Source organism: Podarcis vaucheri (assembly GCF_965113315.1).
Source record: "Podarcis vaucheri genome assembly, chromosome: 12".
Lineage (NCBI taxonomy): Eukaryota > Metazoa > Chordata > Lepidosauria > Squamata > Lacertidae > Podarcis > Podarcis vaucheri.
Genome location: NC_138750.1, coordinates 54,092,976 through 54,109,682, shown reverse-complemented (window position 1 = coordinate 54,109,682; position 16,707 = coordinate 54,092,976). Strand labels below are relative to the sequence as shown.

The 16,707-nt window shown below is 46.9% G+C and overlaps 1 protein-coding gene across 6 annotated transcripts in view; it reads right to left on the bottom strand.

The window, feature by feature from the left end:
* Window positions 1–16,280, bottom strand: part of XYLB (xylulokinase) — a 119,701-nt gene extending 103,421 nt beyond the window's left edge. For 3 of the 6 annotated variants that reach the window (XM_082192457.1, XM_082192454.1, XM_082192453.1), the window contains exons 1-7: window positions 15,855–16,280; window positions 11,213–11,295; window positions 10,612–10,681; window positions 5,817–5,897; window positions 5,029–5,115; window positions 2,524–2,652; window positions 576–641 (exon numbers count right to left, since the gene is read on the bottom strand). In XM_082192457.1, coding sequence (XP_082048583.1) covers window positions 576–641; window positions 2,524–2,652; window positions 5,029–5,115; window positions 5,817–5,897; window positions 10,612–10,681; window positions 11,213–11,295; window positions 15,855–15,908 — 570 coding nt within the window. In that variant the 5' untranslated portion in view covers window positions 15,909–16,280. Of the gene's footprint in view, window positions 1–575; window positions 642–2,523; window positions 2,653–5,028; window positions 5,116–5,816; window positions 5,898–10,611; window positions 10,682–11,212; window positions 11,296–13,950; window positions 13,970–15,854 lie in introns of those variants that run through there. The other 3 variants (XM_082192452.1, XM_082192455.1, XM_082192456.1) reach the window with 3 other exon arrangements.
* Window positions 16,281–16,707: the final 427 nt, after the last annotated feature.

Genomic DNA, 16,707 nt, shown 5'->3' with positions numbered 1-16,707 from the left:
GAGGCTCCAATACTTTGGCCACCTCATGAGAAGAGAAGACTCCCTGGAAAAGACCCTGATGTTGGGAAAGATGGAGGGCACAAGGAGAAGGGGACGACAGAGGATGAGATGGTGGGTCAGTGTTCTCAAAGCTACCAACATGAGTTTGACCAAACTGCGGAAGGCAGTGGAAGACAGGAGTGCCTGGCGTGCTCTGGTCCATGGGGTCACGAAGAGTCGGACACAACTAAACAACAACAATGGATTGTACACAACTTTGAATGCGTAAAAAAGAATGAAGCATGGTATAAAAATGTTTTAAATATATGGATTGGTAGTCAGAAAGCCATGCATTGCTCGTATTTAACAAAATGGTTGGGGCTGAAGCCAAAACCACCAGGATGTACATTTCAGCAGCGGCTCTTGCTAAGTATTTCCCCCCAAAAAAATCATTTTCCATTTAGTGAGAATTTGTTTGTTTAACTGTTGCCTTATTTATGCTAGTACAATTTGCGCAACTAAGTTCCTCTCCAAAATATCTAGGCAAAACAAAAATCAGCTCCGATTTCCAATAAGTGAACTGAAGATTAGCCCACCTCTGTGTGTGTGTAGACCTCAGGGTTCTGGCTGTAAATCTTCGCTATCTGGTTTCCTGTAAAACGCTGCAAAAGACAGGCCAATGCTTAGGAACACAAACTGTAAATTGAGTCAATAACCATTAACTCGGCATAATGAGTTCAGGACGCTGCACTTTGGGTATTTAATTTGTCTGACGCATGATGGAAGTTGTTTTTCGATTGCAATAGGCACAAAACAGACTATTATGCATCGGCTCATTATGATAATTCTGCTCGCCTTTCGAAAAAGCAGAAGAAAAATGAAAACTGCAGCAAGAGAATTCCTGGCCACAATTTACATTCCAGAAATGACAGATCAATGGAATGTGCAATGCTGGTTGGCTAGGCAGACTCCTATCGCGATCCAGGAATCGCCTCAAGTTCTTAACTGGTTAAAGTCATTCAGTCTGTACAACTCAGCAAGAAGACTGGTTAGATCCACACTAGCTTCAAATTAAAGTTGCCGAGGACCTTTGCTAAAACAGACTTACCGTATTTTTCCATGTATAGCATGCCCCCATGTATAACACCCCCATATTTTAGGGGTCTAAAAACTGAGAAAATGGGGGAAGATTGTGCAGAGTTGTTGAGCTTTTTTGGGGGGGGGTTACCTAAATACGCTCACCCGCCAGACAAACGCTCCCGGCGCCGGGCTCCCATGGCTTGCGGAGAGCTGCACAAAGCTCAAAGCCTGGGCGCTCTGAGCTCAGCACGCCCAGGCTTCGGCATGCAGGCAACTCTCCGCAAGCCGTGGGAGCCCAGCACCGGGCTCCCGTTCCTTGCGGAGACCTGCCGAAGCCTGGAGAGGGAGAGGGGTCGGTGCGCACCGACCCCTCTCGCTCTCCAGGCTTCAGCGAAAACCTGCATTCGCCCCATAGGACGCACACACATTTCCCCTTCATTTTTGGAGGAGGAAAAATGAATCCTATAGGGCGAAAAATATGGTCATTCGTTCCGGAGGTGTGTTCTTAACCCGAAACCGTTCTTAACCTGAGGTGCACTTTCACTAATGGGGCTTCCCCCCCACTGCCGCCGCATGATTTCTGTTCTCATCCTAGGGCAAAGTTCTCAACCCGAGGTACTACTTCCGGGTTAGCTGAGTTTGTAACCCAAATGTTTGTAACCCGAAGCATTTGTAACCCGAGGTACCACTGTACTTCTCAACTGGAGGTCTTAACATCAGCATAAAAAACTAGGGAAGCTGTGGGGAACCTCCAGCTCATGCACCTTTCTTGACACACAGCCCCCCCAAAGAGGTCCAAGATCAGAAGGAGCAGGACTCAGTCCTGCTGGGTGTTGCTTACTAGCACATTTCAGGAATGCACTAGCAAAGCAGTCCCCTGCAGAGAGTAGGATTGAAGCTTCTGCCCATCGATTGATGAGTGTAGAGTAGATGAAGTAGATCCCTCTCTCCACCCTTGTAGAACAACTCTGACAGGTAGACAGAACTACCCACCTGTCAGTCACCTGCTATCATCATAGCATCAGATGGCTGTCAGGTGGGGAACTAGGCCCACCTGTCAAAAGTTGGCCCAATCTAAGAAATGAGGCCAAAATGGGTTTTCACCCCTCAATAGGAGGTATGCATTCCCCTTTAGAGAAGAGGGGGTAATCATCATTCCCCTAACTGTAACTGTTATCTGAATTGGAAAAATACTTCTTTCATTAAATTTTTGTCCTGCTATTCCTCCGAGGAGCTCAACGCAACAGTCTCCCCGGCCCATTTTATCCTAACAGCAAAATAATTTAAAGACTCTGTTCAGCCAAAGACCTTATTCATGGGTGTATGAGCAGGAGAGAAGATACAAGAAGTGGGAACCTTGTGCCCTTAGCATCTGGCACACACAAAAACCTCTTGGAACGACTTGTTCTCACTTCCAAGAACAGCCTCAAAAGCCGAACTTTAGTCTCGCTTCTCAGCTCTCACCTCGTAGGCTCGTGAACCAGTGACCTCAGCAAGTTTCTGACCCCCTCCGACAGCTTTTTCCAGAGAGCAGCACTGGGCAGTTGTGCTGGAATCCATCCAAACAGGGCTGTTGCTGACAGAAAAGCAGGACTATTGGGGATGAGGAAAAAACAATGTCAGAAAAGTGGTCAGTGCCAAACCAGCAAGCTGGTTTAGGAACAATTGCACATATCTATTTTGCATGGGACGCGGGTGGCGCTGTGGGTTAAACCACAGAGCCTAGGACTTGCCGATCAGAAGGTCGGCGGTTCGAATCCCCGCCATGGGGTGAGCTCCCGTTGCTCGGTCCCTGCTCCTGCCAACCTAGCAGTTCGAAAGCACGTCAAAGTGCAAGTAGATAAATAGGTATCGCTCTGGCAGGAAGGTAAACGGTGTTTCCATGCGCTGCTCTGGTTCGCCAGAAGCGGCTTAGTCATGCTGGCCACATGATCCGGAAGCTGTACGTCCGCTCCCTCAGCCAATAAAGCGAGATGAGCACCACAACCCCAGAGTCGGCCACGACTGGACCTAATGGTCAGGGGTCCCTTTACCTTTACTATTTTGCATACCAACATGTGATTACAAGGGGGAAGAGACCATGTGCGAGTCTCTATAGCTGGCGAAAAGAGTTTTCGCTACATCACTCTCTGGTCTGAAGCAGATGCAGCCGGGCAGTAACTGCCTCCTTTCATAGCCCGAGGCAGCGCAAAATGAAGCAAGATGTGTCAGCTTGCAAAGGCAAAAGGTCTGCCTCTTTGGCAGCATCAATAGAGGAGGGAAATGCATTTATCCTATAAGACAAATACTTAGGACCCAAGAAAAAGGCTGGTTTGGATTATGCAGATGGGGAAACCTGGTTTAAACCTGATGTCATGGATGCAGAAGAGGGGTTGGAAGCATTAGTTGGGGAACCGCAAAGGGAACCCCCAGGGGAAGAAGGTTCAGAGCCAGGGGACTGGTGGTGGGATGACAATGAGTGGCCAGAGGGAGAAGATGGAGCAGACTGGGAGGAGGAGGAGGAGGAGGTGTCAGAAGCTGAAGAGGCAACAGGGTTTAGTGCATGAGTAGGCAAACTAAGGCCCAGGGCCAGATCCGGCCCAATTGCCTTCCAAATCTGGCCTGAGGATGGTCCGGGAATCAGCATGTTTTTACTCGAGTAGAATGTAAATTTTATTTAAAATACATCTCTGGGTTATTTGTGGGACATAGGAATTCGTCCATATTTTTTTTCAAAATATAGTCCGGCCCCCCACAAGGTCTGAGGGACAGTGGACCGGCCCTCTGCGGAAAAAGTTTGCTGACCCCTGGTTTAGTGAGTCGGACGAAGCTGTGGCAGAGCGCAGTCCGGACTCCGCAACAGGAGAGGAGCAGGACCAAGAGACAGAGTTGAGGCAGGTTGCTGAAGAATCCAGGGAGTCTCCTCCTGCTGCTGTCACCAGCTCCCCTCCTCCCTGGTCTCCCAGAACATGTAGAGAAATGAAGAGGGCAGAGCAAAGAGAGACAAGACGGTGGAGTCTTGGGCTGCTGGGAACTGGGGTAGGAGCATTAGGGAGCAGTGGGAATGTGGGGAGCTTCAGTCCTCCCAACTGCTTCACTGGGGAATCTACTGGGAAGGGTTGCTGTGATCACTAGGCCTGCGCTGTTTTAGTTTCTTTGATTGAAGAGTTAACTTCATTCATAAAGAGATGCTTCATCCATAAAGCACCGGGTGTTTTATTGACCTCCACCTCCATCCAGACCTGGGGTCTTTGCAGAGGGAGCAGGGCTCTCCAGCAGATCCCAGCACCGCCTGCAACCCTGAGGAGCCACTGGATCCAGACACCCCAACTATCTGGATTTCTGGCTGGCTCTCAGAACCCCCTTCGTCACCCACAGGGCCACAAAAGCGGAGGACTGGCAGGAGATTCAGAGCTGCCAGTGAAATGCCTGGATCGCTGTATGTGAGGCTACCTGGGAAGTAGGAGAAGTGTATGGAAGCACCTGCCCAGATCAGATCTGTCCAAGAGCCAGGAAAGGGTGACACCTCCAACTCCTATGTAAGCTCCCAGCCTGAGCAGCTTTGCTGCTGAAGCAGCAACTCCCTTAACAGCTCCAAGCCTTCCTGAACCAGGAAAACAGATATAGTTCTAGAAACCAGGAACCAAGGTTATGTTCATGGCTTCAGCGTGTGATGAGCCACTGAGACTAGAAGGTTGGAGCCTTTCCCTGAGCAGTGGAGTTTGCAGGTATTGGCTCCTCCCAACAGCAAAGGCTTTAAAGGCGTCCAGTTCATACACCCGCCACTGTTATACACTTCTTGTTCAGAGGAAGAAAAAGAAAGCATCTTGTCTGCATCATCATTTGTGCTTATCCTTTGCTAAAAGGAATGCAAAGCATGCTTCAATTATTTCTAAAGTCAGCAAGGAGCTGGGAAAGTGAGCGCAGCCATAAAGGGTCAATGAGCAAGAGTGGACTTAAACGTCCTTCCAAACTCCTAAGATAAGTTACCTTCAGGGACTGATGCAAAGGAAGATTGGGCGATAGGTTTTGTAAAACAGAGTTTGCACCTTCTTTCCAGTAGACGCTTCCATGTTGCTGTTAAGAGAGCAAAGGCATAAAATAAAAGCAGAGTGGCAAGTTAAGATTCATATCTGGATTTCCACCAACTTTAAAATACACTTGCATGCTACTAGAACATCAGTAATGGTGCCTTTTAAGGATACTAAAATAAGCTTGAAGGCAAGGCCATTTTCATTACCACAAATCATGCGGGTAACGGAGGCTCACCCATGGCAGGGGCACACTCCCAGATCACCCCCGTTCTGCCTTCTAAACCTACTTGGCTCAAACTCAAACTCTCCACAGGCTTCAATGGCAGTGGCGTAGCGTGGGGGGTGCAGGGGGGGCCGGCCGCACCGGGTGCAACATCTGGGGGTTAGGGCTAGGGGGCGCAAATCCACGGGTTAGGGGGCGCAAATCCACGGGTTAGGGGGCGCAAATTACTTGCCTTGCCCCGGGTGCTGACAACCCACGCTATGCCACTGTTCAATGGTCAGTGCAAGGGCTCCTGCGATTCCACTTGCAATGGTTCATGGGATTGCTAGGCGCTGTTTTCACACCTTTTTGCCCTTTCTGGGCTCTTTTTAGGCTGTTTTTGCAATTCTTAAAGCCATTTCCAGGTTTCGTGTGATGCATGTGTGCATGGTAGCACATCAATTGGCTGTTGCCTGCGCATGCAATCCAGAATAAAGGTTCTCCCACTTTTTCACACACACCCCTCTATACTTTTAACTGACCTGCCCAGCTCCAGACAAAGCTTTCACTCTGGAGAAGTTAAATCCAGAAGACTTCATCTTTTCCAAGATCATATCCAGGGCCTAGAAGAACAAACATGATCAAGACTGACTGCTGCGCTCCAGGAAATTATGAATCCCGAAAGGCTTCAGAATTAAATAGGTAGATTCCTGTCATCAGTGACAGAGAAGGAAAATGGAAGAATTAGATAATCAGTAGAAGGTCTCTCGAGAAACTGAAATGATTAGCATGCTGAATAAAAGCATTTTTCAGATGAAGAATCATAGAATCATAGAATCATAGAGTTGGAAGAGACCACAAGGGCCATCGAGTCCAACCCCCTGCCAAGCAGGAAACAAGAGGGGGGGGAAACCTTCAAACAAGTTTAGTACACATGCTAATCTTCAGGGCCAAACTAAACATCACAAATACAACCTTCAGATGAATAAATCTTCATCTATTAATTTCAGTCAATTAACAGTGCAATCTTAACCAGATATACTCAGATGTAAGTTGCATTTAATTCAATGGAACTTACTGTCAGGGAAGTGGGGTTAGGATCCCAGCACAATCTATTAAACTTGAATGCAAAAAAAAAACCACAACAGCAGTTCTGAAGCAAAAAGCACATGGTCTTTGTTTCTAAGATGGTGCATGCTTGCTTTGTAGCAGGCATCATCTTATAAGAAGCATCCCTCCTATCTCTCACAGCCAGGAAGCCTCTTCCATAATTGAAAAACTGCAAACTGCAAACACTAAATACTTGAATTAAAAATTGTGTAGAAATAGAGATTTAAGCCTGCTGTCCTTTTTCCAGTTGAAAGGGTTAGAGTAATAAATCAAAAGCCATAGAATAAATTAAATATCTCCATCTTAATTACCATGAATCTGCATGTAACATTAATCCAACAATTCATTCTCTTTTGCAAAGTGCTTTTGGGAGGTGGCAATTTGCAGCAGAGGAAGAGACATGAAGGGAAATACCACATATGTTTCCCAACCTGACTGTTTCAACTACAATTTCCAACCATCAGCAGCTGCCTGGGGTTTTCAGACCAGCATATAGCACACAGACCACAGACATGGATCTAGGATTCTTTGGCTGGAAAAGTGAGTTTCTGTGGGAGATGAAGAGTTAAGCACTCCTCCCTTACCAACCTTACTTCTTGTCCACATAAAGCACACCAAAATATCATAGAATCAGAAGGAACCACGAGGGTGATGCCATCCAACCCCTTGCAACACAGAAAACTTTTGCCCAATGTGGGGCTTGAACTCGCAGCCCTGAGATTAAGAGTCTAGTGCTCTACCAACTGAACTATCCAACCTCACTCTACTTTGAGGTGACAAATATGCCTTGAATCTTAGGGGAAACGTGCCGCAGAACAATATCATGCCAGCACAACCCTTGAAAGCAGGCACATGCTGGGAAAGTGGCCATACTAACATCTGGGCAGTTCTGCTGTGCAGATTTGCATGGCACATGGCTGACGTTCAACCATCTGCTGGACTAAGCTGAGCGCAGCCAGTGTGAAAACGGCAAAATAGATTTGCACCAGCAGAAAGGCAGAGCCTAAAAGGAAATTTATGCTTTTCTTTATCAATTTCAGAAAAGTGTATGTTTCACTTGATTAAAATGTTCTTCGTTCTCAGAAGTCTGTTTCTCAGAAGAACAAGAAAGAACCCTCAACACAAGGTGAGAAACGCTATCATTCTAGCGTGGTTACAATGTGCTTATAGCAGCAGCACACTGTAAACTAAGCAAGCAGCTTCTTGGTTTTTCAGTAGGCCAAGATCTGCGGATGCACTTCTGAAGTGGGGAATTTCAGGCCCAGGAACTAAAGGCGATCTTCCCAGGCTTCTCCAGCCAATCCTCAAGGCTCTCCACAGGCCATCCCACCAGCATCCCTGGCCACACCTCTCACCTGCTTGTGGCTGGTTGGAAGGTGTGCCTGAACTGTGATTATGCCTCATGGTTCTCTGGATTGAGAACTGTGTATGCACATGTGTTTGTAGGAACCTCTGAGTTTTGGATGGCTTATGTTCCGAGGCACTACGCACATCAGTGAAATCACATATAATTGAATCCCATTTAAAAAGCCTGCAAACACCCAGTTCCACCCCCGTTCCACCCTTTGAGTGATGCTTCAGTGAGCTTTTTATGATGTTTCCAGGTCACTTCTGGGTTTGGCATATAAACAATTACACACCTATTGAACACATGTAAATGGCGGGCTGCCTGTATTTCTTTTAAATTACAGTGGTACCTCGGGTTACATACGTTTCAGGTTACATACGCTTCAGGTTACAGATTCCACTAACCCAGAAATAGTGCCTCGGGTTAAGAACTTTGCTTCAGGATGAGAACAGAAATTGTGCTCCGGCGGCGCGGTGGCAGCAGGAGGCCCCATTAGCTAAAGTGGTGCTTCAGATTAAGAACAGTTTCAGGTTAAGAACGGACCTCCGGAACGAATTAAGTACTTAACCTGAGGTACCACTGTATTTGAAAAGAAGGTGCATTTATAGCTAGTTGACGCTGCATGCACACTTTCTTTTTTGCTCCAGTTCACGTGTAATGTCAAGTCCCCACCCTACTCATGGTTAAGCCATGCTTTGGCTAAGCATTACATCCAAACTCGGACTCAGATAAACCTCAGTTACAGCTCCAGACAAATCACGAGCCATGGTTTGGACATAACAATAAGCCAAACCATGGCTTTACCATGGGTAGCACAGCAGTAGCAGTTTAGTTTCTCCATACTAAGAATTCCCAAATGGTGCAACCTTTCTTCATCAAGGAGTTGCTCCATCCCCTTGATTGTTTTGGCTGCCCTTTCCTGAGCCTTTTGCAACTTTGCAATATACTTTTTGAGGTGAGGCAACCAGAACTGTACACACTACTGTACATTTCACTTGTCAGTTGGCTTTATTTAAATATGTGTGTGTGTGTGTGTGTGTGTGTGTGTATCTAGGGATGGGGTATAAGAGCTAAAATGGCCACTCAAAAACCTCCAGTGTTCGACAAACAAGAAAAAAAGCAGAGCCAAACTGGTTACTCTTCCCCAAAGAACAAAGAGATAAAAAGCAAGAAAGAGTAATGCAGCTTTCAAGTGGTTAAAGAGTGTAATTATGTCAAAACTCAGCTTAATCCCAAACAACGTCGACATCATTTGGAAATTAATGCATCTGCTATCACAAACAACGATAAAAAATGTGACTACTTGAAGAAATAAAGAAAAAGAAGAAACATGATCCAGGAAACTGCAGCGTCAAAAGGATCCTTAACAGCATTCCAAGTGAAAGAGAAAACAAGCAAATTATAAATTGTCTGGCAAATGTAATGGTTTCTTGTGTAAAGTAATTTTAATAATGCTGAGCTAAGAAGCTGAATCATCTAATGACACAGACAGAGCCAAGCGACCAAATTTAGAAACAATGGCAGCTCCTAATTAAGAAGAGAAGGGATTTGCCCTTCCAAGTTACAGTCTCTGTACAGTGGTGCCCCGCAAGACGAATGCCTCGCAAGACGGAAAACTTGCTAGACGAAAGAGTTTTCCGTTTTGGAGGTGCTTCGCAAAACGAATTTCCTATGGGCTTGCTTCACAAGACGAAAATGTATTGCGAGTTCCTGCTGGTTGTTTTTTCCTCCCCCCCCCCTTTTTCTAAGCCGCTAAACTGCTTATCAGCTGATCCGATCAGCAGATAAGCCGCTAAAAGCCGCTAATAGCTAATCCGCTAATCCTTCAATGGGCTTGCTTCGCAAGATGAAAAAACCGCTAGACGAAGAGAATCACAGAACGGATTCTTTTCGTCTTGCGAGGCACCACTGTACTAGGTAATCACTTTGCACTCCTGCCACTGAAGGATCTGGAGTGTGCGCAAAAGATTTCGGAAGTAAGCATAGGCCCTGCTCTCCTACCCAATGAGAGGGGCACACCATTACCCATTTGGGTTTCCTTCCCCTGAATAACAATCTGTCCCTCACCCGGTCCTGCTGAACTTGTGATCCCCAGGACTGAGCAAAGACCAGCAGCCACATCTTGTGACCTGATAGAAATGCTTGAGGAGACTGTGTTTTGTCGTTCCCGGAAAGCAGCAAAACTAGAAAGTTTATCAAAGTCCACATGAGCTACCATACATGGCTGCTGGGCTGCATTCAGTTTGGTAGGACATCTGTGAGGATACCTGAACAGCAACTATGTTTAGCATTAGCCCAGAACCACATGGCAAGCACTTGCAAGAATATGGCAAGTATTTCCAGAAGCAAAACGCTGTCACAGCAGAAAACTACCTTTACACCACAAGGCCACTGCTAATACTGCTCTGATTCCCATCTCTAGTACGTACAAGTAGAGATGTAGCAGATCAACAGAGAACCATTATACTGTAAGATTCAGAAGTGCAGTAAAGATACTTCTAAAACCTTTTGAGCCCCACGCAGTGGCTCTTACAATTTACTCAAGACCACCAAATATACTTCATTGCTGAGTAATAACCTGAACCCGGATATTCTAAGTGAAAAATGAATTATGTCATCCGCAGCACAGAAGAGAGTCAACCATAGTTAGAGGTAATTCTAGATCATTGCATCTTCCTTGTTGGCACAGAGATTTTGCTAGGGCTCTATTTACATAAACCTAAGCAAACAGGCAACGTGTCATTTTGAAAAAGGTAATCATATAGGGCAACAGACAGGAGGGCAAATGGGGAGAAGGGAGAGGATTGGAGCCAATTGCAGGAACCCACCGGCCTTCCTCTCCAGACACCGGCGACATTACTCAAGCATCAAACACTTACCTTCACCCACATTAATACAGGAGAAGTCACAGTCAGTCTGTCACTGTGAACATGGACGCCACCTTGAGTGCTGCAGGAAAAACAATGCCTAGGTGAATAAAACTAATTCATTATTTCACTTTGCATTTCCCCAAATAACACACAAGTACAGTGGTACCTCGGGTTACATACACTTCAGGTTACATACGCTTAAGGTTACAGATTCTGCTAACCCAGAAATAGTGCTTCAGGTTAAGCACTTTGCTTCAGGATGAGAACAGAAATCGTGCTCCGGCGGCGCAGCAGCAGCAGGAGGCCCCATTAGCTAAAGTGGTGCTTCAGGTTAGGAACAGTTTCAGGTTAAGTACGGACCTCCGGAACGAATTAAATACTTAACCTGAGGTACCACTGTACTCTCTTGTACACAGCTAGGACAGTTACCCTTAAAAAGAATGCAAAAACAAAACCAAACATAGTGTAGTGTTACTAAAGGAATACTTTTAATCACAACATTCTATGATCCTTGAACAGGATCTGCCCAAGCGCAAATACTCCAGATGCAGAGGGAATTTTAATGCCAACGCAGGTTTAAACCAAACTAAGCACAAGTGACGAAACATACCCAAATTCTGGAAGATCTTTGTCAAAATTTACACTGTCCTCATGGATGACTCGCAGTTGTTCATCTACAGCAATTACTTTCAGCTGGAGAAAAGAAAATGTTGCTGCTGCTGTTATTTATTTCATTAGGATTTGCTTCCTATGAAGCATCTCAAAGTACTGTATGATAAAAACATGTATAAAACAATTGTATACATAGAAACGGTTAAACAATCATTTATACAAGAAGTAAAAACAATTACATATACAAAACAACAGTAAAAACAATTACATAGTGTCAGGGTTACTTCCAGATCCTAGCTCACAGAGGATCACGCTAGCCAGCGATTGTTGATTAAAAGTCTTTATTGAGTTACAGTCTCCATTCTTGAGCTGCTGCGTGCAACCCTACGCCTTATGCTTAGGTCGGAGAAGCTCCTTCTGAGTCTCCGCCCCTTGCGCACCAACTTAATATCCTAGCCCTGCTCCACCTTTTCCGCCTGACAGTTCTCCTCTGGGTCCCTCTGCCCCTCTGGGTCTCTCCCTTCCGGGATTCTTCTGACGCTGACCCCCCTGACTCCCCTGTCTCCTTGCGCCGGGCTTTAGGACCTGGCTCTCTTTCCGGGCTGCCTACTGCGCCACCTTCCTGTGCATTTGAACTTGGCGCGCGCGCCCAACCTTCCACTTTCCGTCTAACCGTCACTTCGCTCCCCGATGAAGGTGTGGCCACTCCTGACTCGTGCCCTCCCTCCTGTTGTGAGCTGCCAGCGCTAGTTCCCAGGCGCTCTTCCTCTTCCCTACTCTCTGGCGGTGACGTAGGTCCCGATCTCCAACTGCTCCCCTCTGAGTCCCCTCTGGCTCTTTCTTCCTGGGGTGTCCCCCTAGTCTCCCCCCTTGCCCTTGCCACTGGTGCTCCTCTTTGTGAATCTTCTGATTCACTGGACAGACTCGGAGATCTCGGGTCGTCGTCGTCACTCATCCTTTCTTCTGCCTCCTCCCCCTCGCTCTCTGTTTCCTCCCTTGCCCTCGCCTCTGCTCCTGAACCCCTGACACATAGATATAAAAACAATTTCAAATCCAATACAGATACCTACAGGTATCTTCCAAATAGTGGTGTGCCTTCTAGAATTAATTATATCCACTGGTGTCATTGATTCTAAAATGAATGCCTCCATTTGGAAGAATCAATAATTTCTGTGTGATCAGTCACCTAAAATAGCAAGTAGCTAGTTCATTCTGCACTTCATCCCATCTCCAGAAACTGATGATCGCTGATTAGTGTTCCACTTCCTGGGAGCAAATTAGAGTTTCACTAAGGAAGTACTGAAATTCCCATTAGTTCAGAAAAATGCTTCGTGTTTTCCCAGGAGTGGCCCTGCCCTTCTTCCTTCACCACTGGCCCCTTCTTTCTTTTCACTATTGCTTTTTACAATCTTGTTTTTGTACAGATCTTCGCATTCATAAAAGCCTCACTTCCACTCATCCCATCAATTTATTGGAGAGGTGGGATGGAAGGAAAAGATTGCTTCAGTTCTGACCCTACATCACCTTAGCTCAGCCTTCCCAAAGCTGGTGCCCTCAACATATTTTGGATTTCAACTCCCATCAAGCTGTTTATAGCGCAAAACATCCGGAGAGCACCAGGTTAGCAAAGGCTGTTTACTTTATGCTACTTATAACTGCATTTCTATGCCACTTCTATCTGGAGTGAGACATTCCATAAAGAAGGCTGATCGCCGAAGAATTCATGCTTTTGAATTCTGGTGCTGGAGGAGACTCTTGAGAGTCCCATGGACTGCAAGAAGATCAAACCTCTCCATTCTGAAGGAAATCAGCCCTGGGTGCTCACTGGAAGGACAGATCCTGAAGCTGAGGCTCCAATACTTGGGCCACCTCATGAGAAGAGAAGACTCCCTGGAAAAGACCCTGATGTTGGGAAAGATGGAGGTCACAAGGAGAAGGGGACGACAGAGGACGAGATGGCTGGACAGTGTTCTCGAAGCTACCAGCATGAGTTTGACCAAACTTCAGGAGGCAGTGGAAGACAGGAGTGTCTGGTGTGCTCTGGTCCATGGGGTCACAAAGAGTCAGACACGACTAAACGACTAAACAACAACAACAACAAATGCCACCTTTACTCCAAAGAGCTCAAGGTGACATACATCATCTCCCTATTTTATCATCACAACAACCCTGTGAGGTAGCTTAGGTTGCATAATTAGCCCAAGGTCACCAAGTGAGCTTCATAGCCGAGTGGGGATTTGAACCCTAGTCTCCCAAGTCCTGTGGTTAAACCACAGAGCCTAGGACTTGCCAATCAGAAGGTCAGCAGTTCAAATCCCCACGACGGGGTGAGCTCCCATTGCTCAGTCCCTGCTCCTGCCAACCTTGCAGTTAGATAGCACGTCAAAGTGCAAGTAGATAAATAGGTACCACTCCAGAGGGAAGGTAAACGGCGTTTCTGTGCACTGCTCTGGTTCACTAGAAGCGGCTTAGTCATGCTGGCCACATGACCCGGAAGCTGTACGCCAGCTCCATCAGCCAATAAAGCGAGATGAGCACTGCAACCCCAGAGTTGGTCATGACTGGACCTAATGGTCAGGGGTCCCTTTACCATTAACCTCCCAAGTCCTAGTATATCTAACCACTAAACCATGCTGGTTCTCTGTTGACAGCATCTTGAATGAGTTAGCAATTATTGCTTTGCACAAGCAAGCTCTCCTTATTTCTCACCATTGGGCTACTGCCATCTGCACCTACCATCCCTTGAAAGGAACGAAGACCCTTCTTTCTTGTTTGCTATTTATGACCTTTGAGAGAAAGGAGTTTTTAAATGTTTTCTAAAAAGTGTAACGGCAGTGTCCAAATGAAAGTGCTATCTAGTAATATGAAGTTCTCCCACTTCATCAGTTTGGTTGGGGCCATAGGAAAGTTACAGTATTTTTTTAAACAAAAATCTGCAGGTAATGACTAACTAAACTTCGTAGGTTAACCTTTGATTTCTCATTTAAATATGCTGGAACTCAGGAAGTGCAAGTAGACTTTGCTTCCAGGTACAACTGCTGAAGCCTGCACTAAGGGGCTGAATTTCTCCAGTTTGCCAAAGGATTTTATCAGAACTGCGAGATGTAGTGCCACATCATAAAAACCAAGGGAGAAGGAGGGGGGGAATCATTGTGAATTTGAAACTCAACAGTTCTAGAAAGACCTATCTTCCACAGCTCAGTTGAAAAAAGGCAAAAGGTGAAATCCATTGGCAAGTTTTCCTAAGCAAGCCACAGTTATGTGCATTGTAGCTCCTATTCATTTAAGAATATTCTAAGAGGCTGGCTGCTAGATAAGGCCAAAGTCCATGGGCATAGCCGGGGGTGGGGGTACCTGCCCCCGCCCCAAATCCATCAATTCAAAATTAATACAAATCTGAAGTTCTGCCCCCCCCAAACAAAAGCTTGCCTCCCAACAAAAACCTGCCCCCCCAAAAAAATCCTGGCTACGCCCACCCTGTTCTCACAGCGGCCAACCTGTTGCTGCAATGGGAAGTCCAAAAGCAGCACCTGAGTGCAACAACACTCTCCCCACCTGTGATTCCCAGTACTTCAGCAAGAGAACATGCAACACATGAATGTGTCAAGCCCACGTTTGCAAACATCTCTATGCCTGGGCTGGCTGCAACTTCCTGCTTCAAGGGTACACTCAGCCTTGCCTCTATGTAAGGTGTGAAAAGTCCCTCAGATCCAGAATTTAAAACAAACATGCCTTTATTTGATGTTGTTGTGCATACTTGCAGAGGAAAATCTTAACACTCGGCAACACTTAAAATCTTCAGTCATTATTATTATTATTATTATTATTATTCAGCGCCTTCATCCAAGGATCACAGGGTGGTTCACCATATAAAACCAGTCATTCTCACATGCTGGTTTGGTTGTAAGCATAGCTGTCAACTTTTCCCTTTTCTTGTGAGGAATCCTATTCGGAATAAGGGAATTTCCCTTTTAAAAAAGGGAAACGTTGACAGCTATGGTTGTAAGTCGCTCTGGGCTGCCTGGGGCAAAACAAAGTGACATACTAATACTAATACTAATACTAATACTAATACTAATACTAATACTAATACTAATACTGTACAGTACAGTACAGTACAGTACTAATACTGCTCCCTGCTTGGCTCTATACCAGGGTTCCCCAAACTTGGGCCTCCATCCGCTTTCGGACTACAATTCCCACCATCCCTGCCCGCTGGTCCTGCCAGCTAGGCATGATGGGAGATGTAGTCCAAAAGCCGCTGGAGACCCCACCGTTTGCGAAACGCTGACCTAGAGGCAGCGAACGAACCATCGCCTCTGCCCATCCCATCAGAGAGGCTCCCGGGGGCTCCCTCTGTGCCCGAGTCCTACGATGATGGCAGGGGATTTCCTCAGAGCATGTGGAGAGCGCCTTTCCCCCTCCCCGCCTCCCTTACTCGAACCAGGCCCCCGAGGTGGGGCTGGGGAGGGGACCGAGCGCTGGGCGAGAGGAAACCTTTTCCCGCGCCGCCGTCCCTGAGGCGACTCAGGGACGCGAAGCGAGGGAGGGCGGAGGGCGAGGCTCTGCCTTCTCCGCGGCTGAAGCCTCCGGCTCCGCCTCCTCCGCCGCGTCCATATTTTTTTTTTTGCCACGGGTACCTGCTGGGTGCTGAAGTCCCATCCCAAGTAGCTGGGCTCGGCAGGCGCAGCCATGGCGGCCTGAGGCGAGTGGGCCTCGCCGTCGTCTTCGCTCGGCGGGAGGCAGGCCCGGCGCCCGCTTTTTTGCCTCAGGGCCGCCTCACAGAAACGGCCCGCCCGGCCTCTCTCCCGCGCCCAAGCGCCGGGCCCTGGTAGTTATTAACCCGCCCGCCCTGCGGCCCCTTCGGGGGCGGTGAAGGAGGACCCGCCTCTCGCTCGCCCAGGCCCGGGGGTCGGAGCGGCGTTTAGGTGGCCTCGTTGCCCGGCGTGAGCGGCCTCCTCTCGGCGGCTCTTTTCCTCAGGTTTCTCGGCACTTCATTTCCCCCCACTTTTTAATATACAAATCACACAGCAAATAAATGGTGTCGGTCAGTGCACTTCAGAGGAAATAATAATAATAATAATAATAATAATAATAATAATAATAATAATAATAATAATAATATTTATTTATACCCCGCCCTCCCCAGCCAAGAGACCGGGAAATGAGATTAAACTATGGTCTCGTTCAGAAAGGCGATGGCAAACCTAAACAGCATCTTAAAAAGCAGAGACATCACCTTGCCAACAAAGGTCCGTATAGTTAAAGCCATGGTTTTCCCAGTAGTGATGTATGGAAGTGAGAGCTGGACCATAAAGAAGGCTGATCACTGAAGAATTGATGCTTTTGAATTATGGTGCTGGAGGAGACTCTTGAGAGTCCCGTGGACTGCAAGAAGATCAAACCTCTCCATTCTGTAGGAAATCAGCCCTGAGTGCTCACTGGAAGGACAGATCCTGAAGCTGAGGCTCCAATACTTTGGCCACCTCATGA